Here is a 25,192-nt window from a genome sequence, read left to right on the forward strand (position 1 = left end):
ACGCAGGCTCTCCAGTGGTGCCGGCTGATCTGCCGAGTTACTCCAACACTTTAGTGTCTTTTTGTAAAAACAAACAGCCAGTGGAAGAGTTCACAAAATGCTGGAGTAACTCAGCAGGTCAGGCAGCATCTTGGCCAGTGGAAGAGTAAATTATTGACACCAACTCCAAGGTTTTCCGTAAGTATTCATGATTAATAGTGTGAAACACAAGGGTGCTGGCCTGAAACGTCGCCTATCCAGAATCTTCCCAGATGCTGCCTGACCTGCTGAATTACTCCAGCACTTTGTGTTTTGCTGAAGATCCAGCATCTATCTGCAGCTCCTTGTGTGAAATACTTCATGGATTTGGGAAAATGCATCTGCCTTTGCTTCTCTCAAGCCAACGTATTACACAATGTGTTGGAAATAGTCGGGAGTTTGAAACATCTGCAAATATCTTTAAATATTGTGTAATGCTTGGCACACAGCTCACATCTACAACACAAACAAGCTTTATAGCTTCTTAGGTCGTCACAGTCCATCATTCAAAACAAAACACTATTTCCCAACTGGCAAAAGCAAACTGAATCATCTTCAAGTTATGCATATTTGCAGACACAATTTCAGCTCTAGTTCAACTGGAGATTCATGTTCTAAAAATTACCTTAAAAATGGTAAAAGCAAATTAAATCTAAAGTCTGATCACCCACCAAATAAAACCAGTCTCCCTCTTCTTTACTGTTTTTGGTTTCATGACCCCTTTGATCTTTTACCACAGCTTCCCCATCACCGCTCCTTACGTGCTTTCCCCCGACATCACACTGACGTTTCTCCTGCTATTCCCTCTTTTACCACCATGGTACTTGCAGAAAACCACAGAGAAGGAAGCCAGTTTTGTTAACGAGCAATCCAGCTGGCCTGCGTTTGCCCTCCAGCCATGCAAGTGTATTCCCTTCCAACGTCTCATTCTCTGTTAATCGGCATCAGCCCACAAGTACAGTCGGAAAACAAGTACAATCGGAAACGGTTGAGTGGGGACCTCATTGAAACTTACAGAAGAATGAAAGGCATAGCTAGAGTGGATGCGGAGAGGATGTTTCCACTGGTGGGAGAGTCTAGAACCAGAATTAAAGGATGCTCTTTTGGAAAGGAGGTGAGGAGGAACTTCTTTAGTCAGAGGGTAGTTAATCTGTGGAACTCATTGCCACAGAGGGCCGTGGAAGCCAAGTCAGTGGATATTTTTCAGGCAGAGAAAGACAAATTTTTGATTGGAACGGGTGTCAAGGGTTACGGGGAGAAGGGAGGAAAATGGGATTAGGAGGCAGAGATCAGCCATGATTGAATGGCGGAGTAGACTCGATGGGTCAAATGGCCTAATTCTACTCCTATAATTTGTGAAAACCTAAGGTGTTCACAAATAACCATGAAGAAATGTCACCACAAATATCGGCCCCATAGCAGAAGTGTCCATGTGGCAGGGCTGGAAACTGGATGTGTCTTGACCTAATTCTGCTCCCACCACCATCTATTGTACAAGTGATGGCTCCCACTGATTGTCGCCGGAAGCCTGTGCCCTTTTCAGGACGGACGATGACAGTGATGTAACATTTGAAACATGGACGATGGACACGAAAGAAGAAGGAGACCACAAATATCAAGTGATCCCTGTGAAGAGAGACATTCTCTCTTTTGATTTATGTTCAATCAGACAATCAGTTCAAAGGGATTCCTGACAATTAGCTGTGATTTATCAAGCTGGCTGAGTAATCACATTGAAGAATTTCAGGCAGCAAACTAGGAAGAAAAATGTATAGTCTGAAGTTAACATTTCAAATGTTACTAAATTTAGGGACACAGTAACACAGGGAATAGAGGGATATGGATCACGTGCAGGCAGAGGAGATTCGTTTAACATGGTCCATGTTCAGTATGTACATTGTGGGCTGAAGGGCCTATTCTTGTGCTGTACTGTTCTATGTTCTAAACCAAGGGCCTCCAAACTTTTCAGCATGAGGGCCACATTATATATTTGCCACGTTGTTGCGGGCCGCAGGAAAAAGTAAATAAATGTCATTTTTGTAAATTTAATTAGGTTTATATGGCGACAGATAAAAAATATTCAATTTTTAAAAAGATCTTGAAATATTGGAATTTATATATACCGGAGGTTATACAATTATTTATAAAACAGAAAAAATACAGTGACCACCAGTGGGCATGCAGACAGTATGGACATATCACCTGATATAATGGCAGAGTGACCATGTGTGTCACTGTCGCAGTGACTCATGGGTGGGCACTCCGCTAAGAAATCATTCAAATTTAACATTACTATTAAGTCGGCAGCTGCATACAAGCCCTCAGCTTGATCGCCTACCCGACGTGTAAGATCGGATACTGCCGCTGAGATCGGTCCTGAAGACCGGAGAACTGAGGAGGAGGGAGCCGCTGGCGACGGTGGACACGATGAGTGGGCCGGTAGGAGAGGGGGAATGCCTCCAGCGCCTGCAAGGTCGGCTGCAGAGGGGGTTTCCCCCGGGACACACAGGCGGTCGGTCGGACGAGGAGAGGGACGTTGATCGACGGGCCAAGCCAATCGAGGACGATGGAGGAGGCCCAGCAGCAGCCTGGGGCTCGCCTGGATCGGGAGCCGCTCCAGTACATCCAGCGCAAGGACCCGACTTTGAACTTTTTGTAAACGGCGCCAAAATATGGTGGTGACTTGTGCACGTGTGATCTACGCTAAAATAATTCCACTGTGCAGTGCACACGTGACAATAAACCACCATTCATATAGGCCGCTAAATTAAAAGTTCCCACGGGCCACAGTTTGGAGACCGCTATTCTAAACTATAGCTGAAATATGTGTGACAATGACAAGCTAAACTATAAAAAGTAAACATGTTAAACTGAAAATATATTGTTAAACATTCCATTGGCTGGACTCATTTTTCTTATTTAGGGGGTGAAAGAGTTTGCTGTGTAGTTGTTATGGCCCAATATATCATTAAAAACTTATTTTGACTTCATCTAACAATTAGTTTCAGGGCATTTTACAGCAAGACTGTTCCTGGAAACTTATGAGTCCACAGAGAAGCTAAGGGGAAACCTGATAGAAGTATGCACCATTATAGAGTCACACAGTGATACAGTGTGGAAACAGGCCCTTCGGCCCAACTTGCCCACACCGACCAACATGTCCCAGCTACACTAGTCCCATCTGCCTGCGTTTAGTCCATATCCCTCCAAACCTGTCCTATCCACATGTCTGTTTCTTAAATGTTGGGATAGTCCCTGCTTCAACTACCTCCTCTGGAAGCTTGTTCCATACACCCACTATCCTCTGTTACCCCTAAGATTTCTATTAAATCTTTTCCCCTTCACTTTAAACCTATGTCCTCTGGTCCTTGATCCACCTACTCTGGGCAAGACACTCAGTGCATCAACCCAATCTATTCCTCTCATGTTTTTATACACTTACGAGACACAGATAATTTAAACAGTCGGAACCTATTTTCCCCAGGGTGAAAATGTCATCTCAGTCCTTCCTCTTTCCTACCTCTTTGATTCGTTTAACCAGGGCGTTCTGATCAAAAGCCACAGCCTCAGCACATTGATGCAGGTGATCCTGGTAACGCAAGCAGAGCTTCAGCACTTGCTGTGAATCCAGCCTCTCCAGTTTGCTGTTGCTAGCTGTCATCTGACCACTTAATATTCCTGGGAAGCACAAAAGATATCGAAATGAAACCATCGCAAGCTCTGGATGTTCATCTAATTATTTTACAATTCATCACAAATATGTTTGCAAACCATTCAAGTGTGAGAGAGGAATGTCAGTTTGCAGAAACCGCTCCAGCGAGCCGACCAGACTTTGAATAATAGCGCCAGTAATGGCGCTGCCAGCATGGACGATACGATAGGACTTTATTTATCCCAGGAGGGAAATTGTTCTACCGTTATAAAACACAAAATACATGAAACATGAAATTAAAGTTAGGTGGAAAAAATTGGGGATGTGCAGAGATTGGGGGGGGGGGGGGGGGGGGGGGGAATGTGCAAAATGAATTTCACTGTGCAGTTGCATTTGTGACAAATAACGCACACTTGACTATTGAAATAACCTTTTAATAATTTACAAAAAATATGTATAAATTGACCACAGGTAAAAGTGTTTGGTACAGCCCAGTAGAATTGGTCTCCATCCAGTTAACAATAGTGTCCGGGTTTGGGAGATAAGAAAAGCCACAGGATAGAAACCATCAACGTAACAATTAAAAGGAGGAATATCCTCTTCCAGAGTTTAATTTTTTATCCGGTAAATAGGGTGGAAAATTCAAAGACTAGAGGGTATAGCCTTAAGATAAGGGGGGCAAAGTTTAAAGGTTACGTGTGGGGCAGTGGGTAGTGTGTGCCCGGGGAGGGGCTGCAAGTGTCGATGGTGGAGGCAGGTACAATAGTGGAGTTTGAGAGATTTTTGGAGAGGCACAGGGAGATGCAGGGAATGGAGGAAATGTATCACGAGAAGGCAGATAGGAATTAGTCCTGTCATCATGTTTGGCACAGACAATGTGGGCCGAAGGGCCTGTTTTTATGCTGCACTAGGCTGTGCTGTTCTATGTTCTAGGTTCATGCATGGGCTCACCTCAGGAAATTCAAATGAAATGAGGGAAATCATAAGATTTGTTCTAGTGATTTTTACATTCATTAAGAGATGGGGGTTTTTTACCACCCCAGCGTTCTTTGAAATAAATATCATATTCCGTTTTTAATAATTACAGGCTCATTACATTCTTTTAAGTGCTTGACGAATCAAATGTACAACAACATTTTTGAAAGACTTGGGAGTTAATAGCATTTTCAACATCCTGCAGTGCACTATGTACCTCCTTTTGCATGACCTACATTGAGTAAATTCACACACAAAATAATAGAACTAAATGTACACACTGAGATTGATGAATAGTGTTCCAAAGTATGGAACAGTAACATAATTTTTCATTTCGTAAGATTAAAATCAAAAAGATACATCTCTAAACTATTTGCACACTGTAAGTGTACTGTGTGGGAATTCCATAGACATTGTCTGTAAAATACTTTTCAATAGAAGCATTCATAATTTCCCAGCGATCCACTGTCCAACACATGCAGAGTAACAGCTAACTCGTTACTTCACACTGCTGAGTAGATTACAGATGGGGATTTATCAGCAGCGTTATCTATTTACATTCTTTCACAAACTCCAGGAATGCCGAATGGAGCCTCAGTAACATTTCATATGTGCAATGTTACTTTGTACCTTGTTCGCACGAAACACATTAACTTAAGTGAGGTCATGAGATAGTAATAAAAACATTTGAAAATTACAAGGAATAATAAAATATCCCAAATATGTACTGAATGACGGGTTCGGTGCAACACTGAGTGTTGCTTTGAAATGTTAAAAATAAAGCTGAAACAGTGCGGAGAAAGCCTGCTCCATCCTGGTCACAACAGACTAATTACTGCGCCATTTATGTTCACCAAACTGGCCTGTAATGACTTGCCTTATCCCTCTCTCCCTCCATTTTCAAACACAAGTACCCATCCACTCCTCAGGACCACCATGTCGAATCTCCAGAATCTCCCCTCATGCTTCTTGTAATGGCTCGAGAGACATCTTGTCTGGGTCTGGTGATGTTTCATTTTCAAAGATGCAAAACCTCGTTTATTATGCCGCCTCTTTTATTATCGTCATCCTACCCAATATTTCAAACGTCCTCTCTAACTGCAACACTTCTGTTAAAGTCAGGAGGTCGAAGATTCAATCCCACTCTACGATCATCACATTATCATCAGATATTGCAAAATTATTTACTTCCACAAGTTCACTGACCTCTTAAATCAAAACCATTAATTCTAGATGCCATATTTGAAATAAAACAAAAGACGGCAAATCAGCAGAGGACTGGTACCAAGAAACAAAAAGAAAAGAGTTCTAATTCAAAATGAAAGGCTCCCATCTGAAAATGTTGAAATTGCAGAGTTGTGGATCCAATTGTGGATGTAGCCCAGTCCATCACACAGACCAGACTCCCCACCATCCACTCCATCTGCACTTCACAAGCTGCCTCAGAAAAGTAGCTAACACGATCAAAGATGTCCCACCCCGGTCATTCCTTCTTCTCCCTGCTCCCATCTGGCAGAAAGTGTAGGCTTGAAAGCGCGCACCACCAGACTCAGGAACACGTTTCCCTGTTATCAGGTTTCTGAATGGTCCTTCCATAAGTCAGGGTACTGTTCGATTCACCTCTACTTCATTGAGGACAATAGACTTTGTCTAAGGAACTGACGTGTTACAATGCACTACAATGCTGAGAACTATATTCTGCATCTGTACTGTCCCCTTTGCTCTATTGTACTTGAGTTTGAACTGATTATATCTATGTATGGTCTATCTGATCTGTTTGGATAGCATGCAAAACAAAGCTTTTCACTGTACCTCAATGCACGTGACAATAATAATAAACCTAAACCTGCCAGTTGAGTAGAATGAGAGTGCAACAAGAACTCAAGAAGCAATACTTTTTTCAATTTTGTACTTGAAATGTGGTTTTAATTTTCTCCCACTAGAGGGAGCAGCTGAGGGGAGATAAACTGGAATCATTGTGATACTGAATCAGAACATCATGGCTGAGGGTTTCTTCCTGCAGAGTATTAACAATTGATATTCAGAAAACATTTTTCACAGGTTAGTGCTGTTGCCTCACAGCTGCAGAAACCCAGGTTCAATGCTAACCTTCAGTGCTGTCTGCGTAGAGTCTGCACGTTCACCTGGCTGCTCCAATTTCCCTTCATGTTTCAGACAGATGTGGGTCGGGAGGTGAATTATCTTGGGTAGATTGTCCCCAGTGCAGGTGAGCAACAGGTGAATGGGGGTGCTGGGAGCTGGGGGGAATGGGAAGAGTCAGTGGGGATATGTGAGGAAAATTGGGATTAGTGAACATGAGAGGATGATAATCAGCAGGTGAGCAGAACGCCTGGTCTACATGAAGCGTGAGTTTATAAACCTCCAGTCTGTTTGAAGTCACTGCTGAATGAGGCCCAATGCAGACACTGAAAAACAATTCAGAACATTCTTCCATTACACATATGGCCTCTACTGGAACCGAGAATAATAAAATGTCTTACTCCAAACGTGCACGGGGAGTTCAGCAGCAAATGTGTAAATCATTCACATCTGCAATTGTCATAATTGCACCTCAGAAAGAAGTGTAAGAGAACACAGCACAGGAGCAGACCTTTCGGCCCACAATGTCCGTGCCGAATATGCCTAGTTAAACTAATCTCCTCTCTATCCAAAACCCTCTTACACCACTATCGTATCTCCCTCCACCACCATCCCTGGCACTCCAGGCCCGCACCACTCTGTTATAAAACTTGCCCTGTACATCTCCTTTAAACTGCTGCCCTCACCTCAAGGCCATGTCCTCTAGTCTTTTTGACATTTCCATCCTTGGAAAAAGGTTCTGTCGACCGTATCATTGCATCTAATAGTTCTAGATAATTCTATCAGGTCTCCCCTCAACCATCGACTTGTACTGTTTTAATTATGATTAATATTGTTCTTAGTTTTCCAGGATGCATCGTTTCTATCTCAGCTATTTTCAAGAATAATTTCTATTTTAACTTCAAGCATTTTCCATTCAGAATGTTTTGAAAAGATTTTGGCCGAGACACAATTCAAAGTATTTTTTTAAGAATAGTAATGCTGTGCAAGTATGAAGTAAAGCACAGTAATGTTCTTCTTTACTTGTTAGAACTGGTAGAGTTGCAGCCTCACAGCACCAGAGACCCGTGTTCGATCCGGATTACGGGTGCTGTCTGTACGGAAGTTGTACGTTCGCCCTGCGACTGCGTGGGTTTCTCTGTGTGCTCCGGTTTCCTCCCACATTCCAAAGACGTGCAGATTTTTAGGTTAAATAGGCTTCCGTAAATTGTGTAGGATAGAAACAGTGTATTCTCTGAAGGCCAATTCTCTGAATGCATTCAAGAGAGAGCTAGATAGAGCTCTTAAGGGTAGCGGAGTCACGGGGTATGGGGAGAAGGCAGGAACGGGGTACTAATTGAGAATGATCAGCCATGATCACATTGAATGGCGGTGATGGCTCGAAGGGCCGAATGGCCTCCTCCTGCACCTATTGTCTATTGTATGGGTGATCGCTGGTCGCCGTGGACTTGGTGGGCCGAATGGCCTGATTCCACAATGTATCTCTAAACTAAACTAAAAATTTGACAGCACAGAGGCATATATAGGCATTATCAGGGTAATTTCTTAAACACAACTTACAGCCAGCTAATAAGATCATTCGTGTAAAACAATATGAAGATTAACAACATTAACTGCTAAATCTCTAGACAGATGTTCTAATATCTACAAACAGCATAGGGAGTCTTTGGAAAGGAGGGAGAAAATGGATATCAGCCAGAAAAAAAATCACATCTTGCTTTTTAAAAAATATTGAATGAAAGTTTCATGTTAAAAGCAAAGGGGTTGGGAGAATTGAAAGAAAGAGGACTTTCATCGCACTGCTTTAGATTGGTTTTAGTCTTAAATTCCAGAGATGAAAGTGCAATGCAAAGAACTATTGCACCATTTACTCGCTTATATATATAGAGTGCTAACAATATCCTACTCCACATGAAACCCGCGCTACAGTTAGCAGGTGCCAATAACCCTTTAGAAAGTATTGCTGAGTTCACTCAAAACATGTTGATGGTGGGGCCGAGTGAACAAATGAGGCCTCACACGGGTCTTGGTGTGTCACTTCACCGGTCCAGCTGGTTAAACATCAGTGCTCCTTTACAACACTCAGTTCAGCATCCTCACTGGAACATTCTGTCCGTAAAGTGTTACTTAGCTGGCTGCCTGCCAAAAATCACATTTTAACAAGGTTCCACTGTGCAATTTTGAACACCTTCAACTTCTAAAACGTGACCCATTGAGATCTCTGATGGTTTGTGGTGGTTTCAACATTTATAATAAGTATATTTAAATAAAAAAATCAGTGGGAAGTCAACTTAACCACATAATGTTTTAAAACTGAGCAGCTCAGGAGCTCCTTCTGCAGACTGCAATACTGTACAACTGCTTGCTGTGTGGCTAGCTGAGAACATATCGCTCAACTGCATACTGTCCATCTGTGACTTAGTTCGTAGCAGATTCCAAAGTATTGGAGTAGCAAGAGTGACATTTAACCAAACAAAAACAAAACAGTGTCATTTTTTTCCCTTTGCTTTTGTTTCATATATTAGTTCATGACATGCTTCAATCAGTGACCTGACAACATGGAGACAAGTTCCAATTCTATCGTGACTGTTTGGAATTTGACATCAGGTAATTGAGTAATACGGATGTTCTTAAATCAGTAATGGTAAACATTAAACTAATGCCCTTTATAGAAGCCAGTCCAGCTAATTTTTATTCATTCCACCTGTCAAGCAGTGACTGACAGTAAAGGATATCAGAGGTTAAGGGACCAAGGAACAAAATATGTTCCAAAACCAGCTGCCCCTCTAATTTGCCACAGCTGTGGACATAGCCTCAGGATTAAAGGATGTTCCTTTACGAAGGGGATGAGGAGAAATTTCTTTAGTCAGAGGGTGGTGAATCTGTGGAATTCATTGCCACAGAAAGTTATGGAGAACAGGTCAATGGATATTTTTATGGCAGAGATAGATAGATTCATAGAAACATTGAAAATAGGTGCAGGAGTAGGCCATTCAGCCCTTCGAGCCAACACCGCCTTGCAATATGATCAAGGCTGATCATCCAAAATCAGTACCCTGTTCCGGCTTTTTCCCCATACCCCTTGATTCCCTTAGCCCTAAGAGCTAAATCTAACTCTCTCTTGAAAACATCCAGTGAATTGGCCTCCACTGCCTTCAGTGGCAGAGAATTCCACAGATTCACAACTCTCAAGCTTTTCCTCATTTCAGTCCTAAATGACCTGCCCCATATTCTTCAACTGTGACCGCTGGTTCTGGACTCCCCCAACATCAGGAACATTTTTCCTGCCTCTACCCTGTCCAATCCTCTAAGACTTTTATATGTTTCTATAAGATCCGCTCTCATCCTAAATTCCAGCGAATACAAGCTCAGTCGACCCATTCTTTCATCATATGTCAGTCCCGCCATCCCAGGAATTAACCTGGTGAACGTACGCTGCACTCCCTCAATAGCAATAATGTCCTTCCGCAAATTAGAAGACCAAAATTGCACACAATACTCCAGGTGCAGTCTCACCAGGACCCTGTACACTGCAGTAAGACCTCCTTGTTCCTAAACTTGATTAGTACAGTTGTCAGGGGCGATAGGGAGAAAGCAGGAGCATGGGGTTAGGAGGGAGAGATAGATCAGCCATGATTGAATGGCGGAGTAGAATTGATGGGCCGAATGGCCTAATTCTGCTCTTATCACCTATGAACTTATGGGATAGTGACACAGTACATGCCACAAACAGCAAGTCAAATCCAGCTGGCCCAACCACTGTACATCTGTCCAGTCCAAACCACCAAAGTCACGGATGGACTCACTAGAAACCTACTCCTGATGCTCAGTTCAGATATTGGCAAGGCAACTCAGTCCAGATATCAATAGTCTTTGCCCAAACATGGACAAAAGAGTTTTAAGGTAGACACAAAACACAGGGCTAACTCAGCGGGACAGGCAGCATCTCTGGAGAGAAGGGAATGGGTGAGGTTTCAGGTCGAGACCCTTCTTCAGACTGAAGAGTTGAGTTCCACTGACGGGATGAGAAGCAATGCCCTTGATACTGAGGCAGTATTAGACTGAGTGCAGCTTTGGAGAACCAGGTAAAGTCAGTGGGAGCTAAGGGAAAAACATTCCACCACTCCGTGTCATGTAAAAGATGATTAAGGCTGTTGATAAGTCGATTATTTAAGCTCCATCTCCATGACAACACTGCCCACTTTCCTTAAAAAGTGTGCCTGGTTCACCAATCCTTGGCTGTTTCCGAACTGTGGATGTTTGCACAAAGATTCATCCCAGACCCAGGCACTTCGGGACTTTTCTTCAGACCTATCTGAAGAAGGGTCCCGACCCAAAACATATAAGTCCATTCACACCATAGATGCCGCCTGACCCAATAGACAATAGAGTAGGAGTAGGCCATTCGGCCCTTCGAGCCAGCACCGCCATTCAATGTGAACCCGCTGAGTTCCTCCAGCACTTTGTGTTTTACTCAAGATTCCAGCATGTGCAATTCCTTGTGTCTCCATCTTGAAGGTCTGGACAAAAATTGACTGACATTGAACACGAGTTACATGAAACGCAAAGGTACTGACGAAACACAGTGTGCATGCATTACCTTTCAGCAGGGGTTGGAAGGTTGGAATTTCGTGCAATTTAATAACATCTGGATCGTTCCATGTGGTTCGAGCTGGTGGGTGTGTTCCTGTAGCAACTACCACAATGTCATCCATTTTAGCTCTTTGTTTCGCTGGGGAATTTGTTGCTGAATTAGAAAAAAAATGAAATACATCCTAACATTGTTATCAATCTGTTAAAAATGACATACTATTACACGTGTAGCTCATAATTAGAGGGAAAGAGAATATACAATAAAATAACCAAATGTGTGGCAGTTTCAGCGTGCCATTCTTTGTTGTGCGTTTTGGGAGGTGCAGCCATTTAGACTTGCAACTGCAATCCCTGCAGGCAGCTCGGATAAGGGAAATACCCCAGCACCAGAGACATGCAGCTGTCAGAGGTTGTTTGTGAATAGATGCTCGAGTGAGGTGGGTGGTGGGACTGTGCTGAGGGCTCTGCATAGGCTGGCAGAGCAGGGTCCCTGCCAGTTACTTGTGCAGGTGGGCCACAATGACTCTCCAAGGCTACAATCAGGCACATTCAGCAGAACATTGACAGGAAAGTCTCTGCAAACAGAAACCAGGTTCTGAACATCTGCCCTCTAGGAAGCAGTCTTCCTTCCTGGAGCATGAAGTTTGGATAATTGATCATAAACAGTAGGAAGAAGCAATGTGCAACACGACGCAGATCATAAGCTTAAACTACCCGAATCTGGGAAATGGAGGGTGACAGCAACCCGAATCTCCAGCAGTCCCGGTTTATGTAGAAGAATGCTACACTTTTCATTAGGTGTTCTTCCACTTTTCTTCCCTCATGAGGGGGGAATCCATTATTTTCCCTGCCACTGTTGACCAGGCGGGCGTATGTGTCCTACATTCCTGTCCGTAACATGAATGATGGCTGCTATCCATCAGCAGGACAACAGGACTGACACTCAGGGATTGCAATATTGCCAACAGGCAGCGTGGTGAAAATGAAAATAAACCTCGGAATGAGCAGCCTCATCAGGCAACACGATCAGATCCGAGTGTAATCTCAACTGCACATTCCACCCCAAACTCAGTAATCTTTCAGCCCCACTCTAGCCAAGCACCTCACTCCCCATGCCTGACAAGATACAAAGATGTGGGAAACAGATTGTAGACACATTGCAAAGAATAATTTTACCTCTTAATTGCAAGTACTTTGACTTTTAAAAGGGTAACCCACAGTTCTGGAACATTCCTTTGAGAGGAAACATCCTTTGCACATCCACACTCAAGATCTCATGTTTTTCAATCGTCCCTTCTGATTCTTTGTCATCCCAATGAGGACAAACCTAGCCTGTAACTTCCCAATTTGGCAACCTAGGTATTTGTTTTGTTAACCTTAACCTGAACTATTACCATTGTGTTTGGATTATTTCTTAAATAAGGACCAATGCTGTACACATACCCTTGATGTGGTCTCACCAAAGTACTAATAACTGGAGCAGAATTTTTCTATTATATTCCATGCCCCAGTAATAAATATTCCATTAGCTTCCATGATTACTTGCTGTACCTGTACACTTGCTTTTTGTGAATTCACTTGCGTTAAACTGAAATGAATGTTTAAAAGTTACCAACCTGAGGCATGACATTCTGGCTGTTTGTGGTCGTGATATGTACTCTGCTCAGCTCCCATAGTCTTAAAGTCTGGTCCCGAAGAACCTGCAACACTGCACAAAACAAACACTGCTTTAGAATGTTTTGTGATGTTGCTGCATCAGTATAAAATGATGCACTGGATGCAGAAACACCTGTTGTTCTTTTACTGCGGGAGTATCAAAGAGAAAGATTCCAATATGCAACTAAATGTAATTCATAAAACATATTCAATCTTGGGTTTACACCATGCCACTCCGATTACACTCTAGATTTAATTTCCAACTTTTCAAACCCCAACCAACAGTGCATCAATCCCAAGCATTTCCATTAATTCCCATTACAACAAAACCTAACGGTGCATTAAACTTCAACAATGCATCAAACCCCGTTCATTAAACCTCAACAATGTATTAAATCCAATGGTACATTAAACCTCCACAATATATTAAGCTTCAACAATGCATCAAACCCCAAGTTCATTAAACCTCAACAATGCATTAAACAACAATACATTACTCCCCAACAATGCATTAAACCACAACAATGCATCACTCACAACAATGCATTACTCCCCAAGGCATCAAACCTCAACGACGTGTTGCTCCCCAACCATGCATTACTCCCCAACCATGCATTACTCCCCAACCATGCATTACTCCCCAACCATGCATTACTCCCCAACCATGCATTAAACCCAACCATGCATTACTCCCCAACCATGCATTAAACCCAACCATGCATCACATCCCAAGTTCAGTAAATGTCAACAGTGCACCACTCCCCAACCAGCGTTGCAGTAATTACCCATTTGCATCAACTCCCAACAGTGGAGACCTGCTCTCCCCGCACTCCAGGCGCAGCAGCTGCGGGCCCGGACGGCCACTCGCTCCCTCACTCACTCACTCACTCACTCACTCACCTCACTCCTCACTCCCCACTCCCCGGCCCCGCTCTCCATCCACTCCCCACCGCCGCTCGGCCCCGCTCCGCGCTGCTCTCCCCACCAACGGCCACCGCGACTCACTTCCGGCCGCCCCGCGACCTCTGCCCCCGGAAGCAGACGCGGCGCGGCGGCAGGAGACGGCGGCGCTCACCGCCAGGGGGCGGCGCTGCGGCAGGAGGATGCGGCGGTCACCGCCAGGGGGCGGCGCTGAGGGGGGAGGAGGAGGCGGCGGTCACCGCCAGGGGGCGGCGTTGCAGGAGGAGGAGGCTGCGCTCACCGCCAGGGGGCGGTGCTGCGGGAGGAGGCGGCAGCGGTCACCGCCAGGGGGCGGTGCTGCGGCGCACACCTGTGGCCAGGTAGGGAGGACAAAGGTAGACAACAGGTGCAGGACCAGACCACTCGGCCCTTCCAGCCCGCCCTGCCCCGTCCTGCCCTGTGATCATGGCTGCTAATCCACAATCAGCCTTCTCCCCATACCCCTTGACTCCCTGAGCCCTAAGTCAGAGCCAAGTCCAGCACAGCAGATCAAGGTAAAGCGCCCAGTGTTGCGATGAGGTGTGTTGGAAGGAACTGCAGGTGCTGGCTTATACCGAAGATGGACACAAAATACTGGAGTAACTCAGCAGGACGGGCAGCATCTCTGGAGAGAAGGAATGGGCGACCTTTCGGGTTGAGACCCTTCTTGAGACTAGAGTCAATGACTTTGTTAGTCTATCAGATTAGACTCCAATGAGGTAGATTGGAGAATTGGGACTGCACCCAAGTTTATGGAAGGGACCGTTTAAAAGTCACATTGCAGAAGGGACAAGCTTTTCCTGCGTCTGGTGAAAAGTGTATGATTTTGTAAGCAAAGCTTTAAAAAAAATTACACGGTTGTCCCTTTGCGGTGTGTGGGGAAGCGTACTCACCTGGCGGCGCAGGCAGAGTTTCCAGCTCCAGGGCACTGCTTCATTCAAAGCCAGTGATGACAAGGCTCCTATTGTGAGCCGAGGGAAAGCGGAGTACCCTTGGCCCCGACTCTCAAGTCCCAGGGGATGCACCCAATACATTCACATCAGTCCAGGGATGAAAGGCCAGCACCTGGCTCCTGGACCTGGAGCTAAACTAAACAGGAGGACACGAGCTCAACCAGCCACTCCCAGGAACCTGACCACAAATAAAAAGCTGATTTAAAAACATTATAAGAAACTTCTCCATCAGACATAAGCTTAAGGGGTGATAGATAAGAGGGGCCTCAGGGTGTCGTGGTTGTATTATCTCCCACAAGGGCAACCTTATCACTCAGAGAGAAGTCCCAATCGGGGATGATCTGCCAGAGGAAGCAATAGCAGTGAATAAAACTGCAACTTTCAAAAGCCATTCGGACAGATATATGGATCAAAAGATCATGTGATAGTAGAATTAGGCCATTCGGCCCATCAAATCTACTCCACCATTCAATCATGGCTGATCTATCTCTCCCGCCTATCCCCATTCTCCTGCCTTCTCCCCATAACCTCTGACACCAGTACTAATCAAGAATCTATCTATCTCTGCTGTAAATATATCCACTGGATAGAAAGGGTTGAGGAATATGGGTCAAATGCAGGTAAATGGGACTAGCCCAGAACAAGAACCTGGTTGTCATGGACAAGGTGGTCCGAAGTGTCTGTTTCTGTGCTGTACTGTGACACTGTTCTCCAGCACATTGTGTCGAGTGTTCCCATTCCCGTTTTATGTAATGCACACAGACGCCAGCAGGTGGCTGTCCTGCCCATCAGGCTGACGGTAGACCAGGGATCAGGCTTCAGCTCTGGAGACTGGAGACTGGAGACAGGGCATGACTACTGGTTCCTGAAAAGTCACATTTTAAAAGTTCTTCTTGGGTGGAGAACGTGCCTTGGGCGTAGAACACCAAATACTAAACTGAGCAACAACCAGGCTCACCGACAAGTAAAGACAGACACAAAAACCTGGAGTAACTCAGCGGGGCAGGCAGCATCTGCTTGAGAATGATCAGCCATGATCACATTGAATGGTGGTGCTGGCTCGAAGGGCCGAATAGGCTACTCCTGCACCTATTGTCTAACATCTCAGGAGAGAAGGAATGGGTGACGTTTCGGGTCGAGACCCTTCTTCAGACTGAAACGTCACCCATTCCTTCTCTCCAGAGATGCTGCCTGTCCCCGCTGAGCTACTCCAACTTTTTGTGTCCATCTTCGGTGTAAACCAGCATCTGCCTACACACACTCATCAACAAGTAAATTCAATTACTCAGCTACTTAAATGGGTTCCCGGTGAACTGCAGGCAAACCTCGAGGAGCTGCAGTCCTGGCCCGCCCGCCCGCCAAGCCGGGAACCCACCTGGAGACGTACAAAGCTCGTCTCTGCTCAACCCCAACGACCAGGAACCAGGGACAACGAGTGAAAGGGGTCGGTGACAGCGGTGAACACTGGACAAAGGGCCATATTCAAGATGGCGGCAGCGGCAGACGGACAGAGGAGTGGATCGGAGTTGCCATGACAACGAGCCTCAAGGCCAAGACTGCACTCTTAAGAACTTTGAAACTTTGTTGGCGCCAGAAACATGGACCTCCTTGTGTGCCGTCTTGGTCAAGTCTACTTTTACACTACAATTGTTTGCACTTTTGAACGTATCAATGATTGTGCTTATCTATAGCATGATTTTACTGAATTTTATGCAAAACAGAGAATTTCACTGTGCTCAGTACATGTGACATCAAGCATCATCAATTATTTTACGAGACCCATGATTCCAACGTTGATAATATATTTCTACACTATTGCAATAAAATTACTTTATTACGCAATCAGAGTGTGTTAGTGTATAGTTATGGAGAAACAAAGAACTGCAGGTGCTGAAATCATGGGCAAGACACAAAGTGCTGGAGGAACTCAGCAGGTCAGGCAGCGTCTGTGGGTAAAATGGGAGGGTAGGATTATATTACATGGGATAGTAATCCAGAGGAAATAAGCCCAAATTCTATCATCTAAGAAAGGAGAGAGAGCGAGAAAACAGGAAATTATAGACCAGTTAGTCAGACATCAGTGGTGGGGAAGATGCTGGACTCAATTATAAAAGACGAAATTGCGGAGCATTTGGATAGCAGTAACAGGATCGTTCTGAGTCAGCATGGATTTACGAAGGGGAAATCATGCTTGACTAATCTTCTGGAATTTTTTGAGGATGTAACTAGGAAAATTGACAGGGGAGAGTCAGTGGATGTGGTGTACCTCGACTTTCAGAAAGCCTTCGACAAGGTCCCACATAGGAGATTAGTGGGCAAAATTAGAGCACATGGTTTTGGGGGTAGGGTACTGACATGGATAGACAATTGGTTGGCAGACAGAAAGCAAAGAGTGGGGATAAATGGGTCCCTTTCAGAATGGCAGGCAGTAACTAGTGGGGTACCGCAAGGCTCGGTGCTGGGACCGCAGCTATTTACAATATACATTAATGACTTGGATGAAGGGATTAAAAGTACCATTAGCAAATTTGCAGATGATACAAAGCTTGGTGGCAGTGTGAACTGTGAGGAAGATGCTATGAGGTTGCAGGGTGACTTGGACAGGTTGTGTGATAGGGCGGATGCATGGCAGATGCAGTTTAATATGGATAAGTGTGAGGTTATCCACTTTGGTGGTAAGAATAGGAAGACAGATTATTATCTGAATGGTGTCAAGTTAGGAGAAGGGGACGTACAACGAGATCTAGGTGTCCTAGTGCATCAGTCACTGAAAGGAAGCATGCAGGTACAGCAGGCAGTGAAGAAAGCCAATGGAATATTGGCCTTCATAACAAGAGGAGTTGAGTATAGGAGCAAAGAGGTCCTTCTGCAGTTGTACAGGGCCCTAGTGAGACCGCACCTGGAGTACTATGTGCAGTTTTGGTCTCCAAATTTGAGGAAGGATATTCTTGCTATTGAGGGCGTGCAGCGTAGGTTTAGTAGGTTAATTCCCGGAATGGCGGGACTGTTATATGTTGAAAGATTGGAGCAACTAGGCTTGTATACACTGGAATTTAGAAGCATGAGAGGGGATCTTATCAAAACCTATGATTATTAAGGGGTTGGACACGTTAGAGGCAGGAAACATGTTCCCAATGTTGGGGGAGTCCAGAACCAGGGGCCACAGTTTACGAATAAGGGGTAGGCCATTTAGAACGGAGATGAGAAAAAACTTTTTCAGTCAGAGAGTTGTAAATCTGTGGAAATCTCTGGCTCAGAAGGCAGTGGAGGCCAATTCTCTGAATGCATTCAAGAGAGAGCTAGATAGAGCTCTTAAGGATAGCGGAATCAGGGGGTATGGGGAGAAGGCAGGAACGGGGTACTGATTGAGAATGATCAGCCATGATCACATTGAATGGGGGGTGGTGCTGGCTCGAAGGGCCGAATGGCCTCCTCCTGCACCTATTGTCTATTGGTAGCCTGACAATTTGAATTCAGTCCAAAGGAAAGCTAAGAATTTAAAAACTGATTCACCGGAGGTTTACCGGAAAGCCTGGTTTGGGGGCTATTAGCCACAAGGGGAGGGTGGACAGACCTGGGTTGTTTTCTCTGGAATGCCAGAGGGTGAGGTGAGATCTGATGGAAGTGTATACAATTATGAGAGGCCTACAAAACCACTGAAACAGACTATACTAGTTCAATCTGACCATCCACCATCAGCATCTGGACTAACTCAGGCTGGCTTGAATTCTGGACATTGGTAAAAGGAAACTATCCCAGAGCAGGAACAAGAAACTGCAGAAGATGACACACAGTGTGATGGAGTTACTCAGCGGGTCAGGCAGCATCTCTGGTGAACATGGATAGGTGACGTTTCAGATCGGGGCCCTTCTTCAAACATTCCAAGGAGGAATAAAATAATTACATTACAGTTCCTTACTGGTTTCCAACAATCCTCCAGCACCTCTATTTGTGTAGGAAGGAACTGCAGATGCTGGTTTAAACCAAAGATAGACACAAAAAGCTGTAATAACTCAGTGGGTCAGGCAGCATCTCTGGAGAAAAGGAATAGGTGACGTTTTGGGTCGAGACCTCCATTTCTTTGGGCACCAATAACAGAGTAAGAAAGGGAAACTTCACTCGTGCTCTGAAGAAGAGTTGTGCCTGATGCACTGGGTTACTCTGGCTCTCTGTCTCTTCTTAAATACATAGAAACATAGAAAATAGGTGCAGGAGGAGGCCTTTTGGCCCCTCAAGCAGGCACCGCCATTCATTGTGATCATGGCTGATCATCCACAATCAGTAATCTGCCTGCCTTCTCCCCATATCCCTTGATTCCACTAGCCCCTAGAGCTCTATCTAACTCTCTTTTAAATTCATCCAGTGACTTGGTCTCCACTGCCCTCTGTGGCAGAGAATTCCACAAATTCACAACTCTCTGGGTGAAAAAGTTTTTTCTCATCTCAGTTTTAAATGGCCTCCCCTTTATTCTTAGACTGTGGCCCCTGGTTCTGGACTCCCCCAACATTGGGAACATTTTTTTCCTGCATCTAGCTTGTCCAGTCCTTTTATAATTTTATACGTGTCTATAAGATCCCCTCTCATCCTTCTAAACTCCAGTGAATACAAGTTGGTAGCAACTATGTTTTTGACATATCCCTGGAAGCCATGTATTCCCTGTATCCTCTCCAGGCAGTAACCTGAACAAGGTGTAGTTTTCAAAACAACCACATCCCAATTGGAAGGGTTAAAACTAACCACAGCAATAATTAGCTTGTATCAAAGACACTTCAAAAGGCAAGTACAGAAAACCTGAATGAACTGCAAACACAAGTGCTGAATATTGCCTCACCTCAATTCCAACATTCCTGCAAATTCTTGAAATGCATTGAAAAGAAAAAGTGTCATGTCCCCCCCGCCCCATCGCCCTAAAATGGTTCAAAAATGCACCTCCTGAATTCACTGGAAGATTTCTACCGACGTGACATTTACATCATAATGGCAGAACCGCCCGATTAATGTTGCTGTCAAAAATCCCACATTTTTACATTCGATCTTTATTTTAGTCAGTAAAATGATAACCGTGATGAGATATCAATGAGGCAAACAGACTGGGAATGTTTTTTCCCGGATTGTGAGTCGTTGGTTGTGAGCGGGCCCTGCTGTGGAGGACACAATGGAACAGCTGGATAGTGCCATGGATGTTTGCCTGAATGTAAATATAATCAGGATGCTGATAAATTAGTACCAGAGGGGCCGGCTTAAGCGAAGGATTTAATTACCACCGTGTTATTCCCCAGAACACATGCCGATAGAATGGATATTTTTGTGGGCGATATAAAATCCGTACAATTTCCCATTCAACTGGTTGTTCTGGGGCTGGAAATATATCCAGCATCTGAACAATACATGGTAGTACACGCAAGATAAATGTAATGTAGTTTATTGTCACGTGTACAGAGGTACAGTGAAAAGCTTTTGTTGCGTGCTGACCAGTCAGCGGAAAGACAATACATGATTACAATCGAGCCATTTGCAGTGTACATACAAGATAAGGGAATAACGTTTAGTGCAGGGTAAAGCCAGTAAAGTCCGATCAAGGATAGTCCGAGGGTCACCAATGTACTAGGTCAGGACCACTCTCCAGTTGTGGTGGGATGGTTCAGTTGCCCGATAACAGCTGGGAAGAAACTATCCCGGAATCTGGAGGTGTGCATTTTCACACTTCTTTACCTTTTACCTGATGGGAGAGGGGAGAAGAGGGAGTGGCCGGGCTGAGACTGGTCCTTGATGATGCTGCTGGTCTTGCCGAGGCAGCGTGAGGTATAAATGGAGTCAATGGAAGGGAGGTTGGTTTGTGTGATGGTCTGGGCTGCATCCACAATTAGATAAATTCTCCGCGTGTTCCAGTTTCCTCTCACTTGGCAAAGACGTGCGGCCTTGTTGGTCAATGAGCCTCTGTAAATTGCCCTCACTGCGTAGGAAGTGGATGCAAAAAAGCAGAATAACACAGAACTAGTGGGACCGGGACTCAGTGGGCTGAATGGCCTGTTCTGAATGACTAGTAGGACCGGGACTCAGTGGGCTGAATGGCCTGTTCTGAATGACTAGTAGGACCGGGACTCAGTGGGCTGAATGGCCTGTTCTGAATGACTAGTAGGACCAGGACTCAGTGGGCTGAATGGTCTGTTCTGAATGACTAGTAGGACCGGGACTCAATGGGCTGAATGGCCTGTTCTGAATGACTAGTAGGACCGGGACTCAGTGGGCTGAATGGCCTGTTCCCGTGCTGTGTTTCTCAACTAAAAAACGCAATCACTGGATTTTGTTGAAGCTTTTAGTAGAGATACAAGGAAGTGTAGATGCTGGAATCTTGAGCAAAACACAAGGAGCTGGAAAAACTCAGTAGATCAGGCACCATTTACAGAGGGAACGGATAGGCTGTGTTTGTGATCCTTCTTCATTAATAGTTCTTTCTGCTCTAATATAGTGCTGTTAAATTACTGATATACACAAATATAGTGCTGTTAAAGTCTGAAGGGTCTCGACCCGAAACGTCACCCATTCCTTCTCTCCTGAGATGCTGCCTGACCCACTGAGTTACTCCAGCATTTTGTGTCTACTTTTGCTGTTAAATTACTGCTCATTTTAACTATGTTACACCATTCTGAACCATTGACCAATACCAATGGAATGCTATTGACATGCCTTAATGTATAGAACACACTCAAATGAGTAATATTTATAACGCATACATCCTTAGCATCCATTGAGCCTTGATAATGATAATGATATTCTCTTATGGTGCGATTCCCAGGTAAAATCTGTCAGTAAATAGATATAAATATGCAACATAGGAACAGGCTCTTTGGCCCACCGAGTCCATGCTGGCCATCAAGTACCCATTTACACTAATTCTACACAAATCTAATCCAACTTCATTCTCTCCACAGATCGACACAATAAGCTGGAGTAACTCAGCAGGACAGGCAGCATATCTGGAGAGAAGGAATGGGTGACGTTTCAGGTCGAGACCCTTCTTCATTCTCTCCCTGTCATATTAATTCCCCCCCAGATTCTACTACTCACCCACATACAAGGAGTTTACAGTGGCCAACCAACTCAAAACCTGAAACCCACGGCATTTTCACCAGCTTCTTCAGTCTGAAGAATTAAATTGACTAGCGGACATGATATTCCTTTCTTAGGCATTTCAGTGGAAAAAACTGTACAGATTTCACTTGCTTTTATTATAAAAATCAACTTCTCATTTGTTACAACTTGATAAGAACAGAAAAGACTTTGTACAAGGTGCTTTAAAAAAAAAAATCAGCTCACACACTTAAAGCACATTTTACATTTTGAGAATGTTATTCGGCAAATGGATAGGATTGACCAAATATTGGCCAGTAATTGAAACACATCCTTGCATTACTGGGATGGGGCAGGGTGGGTGCTGAGATGAGCACAGGGTATCACAAAAATACAACTGTCTCTCCAACTGGGAACACGAGGGGAAATGCATTGAGAAGCACGAGATCCTTCACTTCCAATCAGGGTTGCTGTTAGAGACACATCACCTTCAGATGCTACATGTGGGAACATTTGGCACACAGAGTTCCGCCATCACACAGAGGTAAGCTGGGACAAGTGAACCAGGCAGACACACAATGCTGGCTGGAGGGCCAGGCAGCATCTCTGGAGAGAAGGAATGGGTGACGTTTCGGGTCGAGACCCTTCTTCAGACATTGTCCCGCCCCCTCCCCTGACATCAGTCTGAAGAAGGGTCTCGACCCGAAACGTCACCCATTCCTTCTCTCCACAGATGCTGCCTGACCCGCTGAGTTACTCCAGCATTTTGTGTCTACCTTTGATTTAAACCAGCATTCCTACAAGTGAACCAGGCAGTCTGACCCAGCCCACACAGCAGCCGACAGGTTAAACATTGCCATCTACAATCTGACCAACACATGCTTGGTGATCAACGTAGAAAATGTCAACCGATTTAAATAACCAAGTTCTAGAAATGACATCCGAATAGCTCAACACAATTAACATCCACCAAACTTGTCAGTCAATCCTAAAGACGTTTAAAAAGTGTTCAGCCTTTTGAATTTTGAATCGTTCGTTCCAGAACATAAAGCCGGTGGCTGTACTTTTTGCCCAGTACCTCATGATGGTGGAAAATTTACATTTGAAACGCGGAGAAATAAAAAGCTTTTCTGGCCTTTTAAAAAAATCTGAGATTGTCATTACCCCTTGTACTAATGTTTTATAGAAAAATAAAATGAAGCATAAAGTGTAACAATAAAACTCTACATGAAAGTACTGTAAGGATATATGGACAGGCTTTACAGAACCTCCAATACAAGGTCATTTCATAGTTTATAAATAGGGTATCTACACAATATGTGATATAAAAATACACTCAGAACATTTGGGCACTGAAGTTAAAAGCTCATTGAGTATTTTTAAAAGGTATCAGGGCATGCTTTGTATCCTTGGTCAAGTAATTTTGTAAAAAGTCACAGGTGTTTTTCCACCACTTGTCCACATTTTGTTCTGTCGAACCATGCTGGTTTTCACGGCAGGGGGGGGGGTTTCCACGGCCCCCCCCCCATTTGTAGCCGGGGCGAGCAGCAGTTTCCAAGAGCTCTGGGCACACAGCGGCTCCAGAAGCTGCCGGTCGACCGGTGGGACCCACTGTGGAACTTGCACAGGGCATGGATACTGGTGCGGCAGGAATCTGCATGTCCAACTCTGCCGGTAGATCTCCTTCAGCTGAGTGCTGCTGAATGACACTGAACAAGGTCCTCCACCAGCTCCACACAGGCATCTCCACACCTCCACCTGTCACCGGTCCACACTGACCCTGCTCTGCTCCGACTCCACAGGTAGATCTCCTTCAGCTGAGTGCTGCTGAATGACACTGACCAAGGTCCCCCACCAGCTCCACACAGGCATCTCCACACCTCCACCTGTCACCGGTCCACACTGACCATGCTCGCCCGGCCTCTGCCAATCCTCTCCAGGGCAGTGCAGCTACAAACCAGCGTTCTGTGCCCAGCTCATCTATGTGCTAGATATCTTTCATCTCTTCTTAGGTACAGTTGCTTTCCTGCATTAAGGCATTTTATGTTTTGTTTGGAAAAAAAAAAGATTTTTTTTCATTTGTACAAATTTTTACAATTTTTTATGGCACATCCAGCAGGTGCTGATAGAAAATATATAAATATCCTCTCTAATGTACAAATCGTTTGCAACTCATTCCCCTCCCCTCCCCGTCTAATTTATTTTCACTGTACAAACCGCAGGTCCCGTGTCCTTGGTCTTTCTTTGACCTAGTCTCTTCATATTAACAATTATTTACAGTTTGGGAAGTGGTTTGCCTTGGTTCAGGACGAGTCTGTACATGGAGATGGTGGAGGTGGGTACAGATGGTGAGAGTAACTCCGGTCTGTATAGGGAGATGGAGGGCAGCTTTCATAGTTCTCCTCGGCTGACAGATACTGGCTCCGCGGCGTGGGAGGAGGTGGAAACGGCTCAGAGTCATAGTTCAGATCGCTGTAACATTTTGTTGGGGCAGCTCTCCTTCCCGGAGTGTAGTCACTGTCACAAACGTCGGTGCTGCAGGGTGTGGTGGGGGGAGCAAAGTTCCGGTAGGCGTAGGGTCTGTAGCTGTGGACAAGGAAGGACATGAGGGCAACGTTAGCAGCCAGCAGGTAGTGCAACAGATAGACATATTGTTACCTGCACTCGGTACAGTCACATCCTCCGGTTACAAACAGTGCAAGTGTGCAGTTACCACGTAATGGAAGCCGTCAAAGTTACAAAGGTATTCAACATAGTTCCTCTTCCTTCTACCCCACCCCCCCCCACTCCACGTAGGGTCCCTCCTTGTACCCAGACCCCCATCCCACCCCACCTCACGCCACGCCACGTCCCTCCTCGTACCCGCCCCCCCACGCAGGGTCCCTCCTTGGTCCCCCCCCCCCCGCCCCCCCCCACCTCATGCCAGGTCCCTCCTTGTTCCTGGACCCCCCACCCCACAATTTAGCTCATTTCTTAAGGTGACAGTAGCTCTGTTATAGCTGAGTAAACTAGCAGGATAGACACAAAGTGCTGGAGTAACAACACAAGTCAGAACCATGGGTCACATCCTTAGAATAAAGGGGAGGCCATTTAAAACTGAGGTGAGTAAAAACCTTTTCACCCGGAGAGTTGTGAACTTGTGGAATTCTCTGCCACAGAGGGCAGTGGAGGCCAAATCATTGGATGGATTTAAGAGAGAGTTAGATAGAGCTCTAGGGGCTAGTGGAATCAAGGG

The 25,192-nt window shown here is 45.0% G+C and overlaps 2 protein-coding genes across 5 annotated transcripts in view; both read right to left on the reverse strand.

The window, feature by feature from the left end:
• Positions 1-14,014, reverse strand: part of borcs5 (BLOC-1 related complex subunit 5) — a 31,219-nt gene extending 17,205 nt beyond the window's left edge. The window contains exons 1-4 of one of the 3 annotated variants that reach the window (XM_078416726.1): positions 14,000-14,014; positions 12,955-13,046; positions 11,346-11,492; positions 3,539-3,696 (exon numbers count right to left, since the gene is read on the reverse strand). In XM_078416726.1, coding sequence (XP_078272852.1) covers positions 3,539-3,696; positions 11,346-11,492; positions 12,955-13,012 — 363 coding nt within the window. In that variant the 5' untranslated portion in view covers positions 13,013-13,046; positions 14,000-14,014. Of the gene's footprint in view, positions 1-3,538; positions 3,697-11,345; positions 11,493-12,954; positions 13,047-13,779; positions 13,835-13,894 lie in introns of those variants that run through there. The other 2 variants (XM_078416725.1, XM_078416727.1) reach the window with 2 other exon arrangements.
• Positions 14,015-22,096: 8,082 nt separating this feature from the next.
• Positions 22,097-25,192, reverse strand: part of lrp6 (low density lipoprotein receptor-related protein 6) — a 130,709-nt gene continuing 127,613 nt past the window's right edge. For both annotated transcript variants that reach the window (XM_078416729.1, XM_078416728.1), the window contains exon 23: positions 22,097-24,543. In XM_078416729.1, coding sequence (XP_078272855.1) covers positions 24,261-24,543 — 283 coding nt within the window. In that variant the 3' untranslated portion in view covers positions 22,097-24,260. The remainder of the gene's footprint in view (positions 24,544-25,192) is intronic.

The sequence above is a fragment of the Rhinoraja longicauda genome, chromosome 20 (genome assembly GCF_053455715.1).
Source record: "Rhinoraja longicauda isolate Sanriku21f chromosome 20, sRhiLon1.1, whole genome shotgun sequence".
Lineage (NCBI taxonomy): Eukaryota > Metazoa > Chordata > Chondrichthyes > Rajiformes > Arhynchobatidae > Rhinoraja > Rhinoraja longicauda.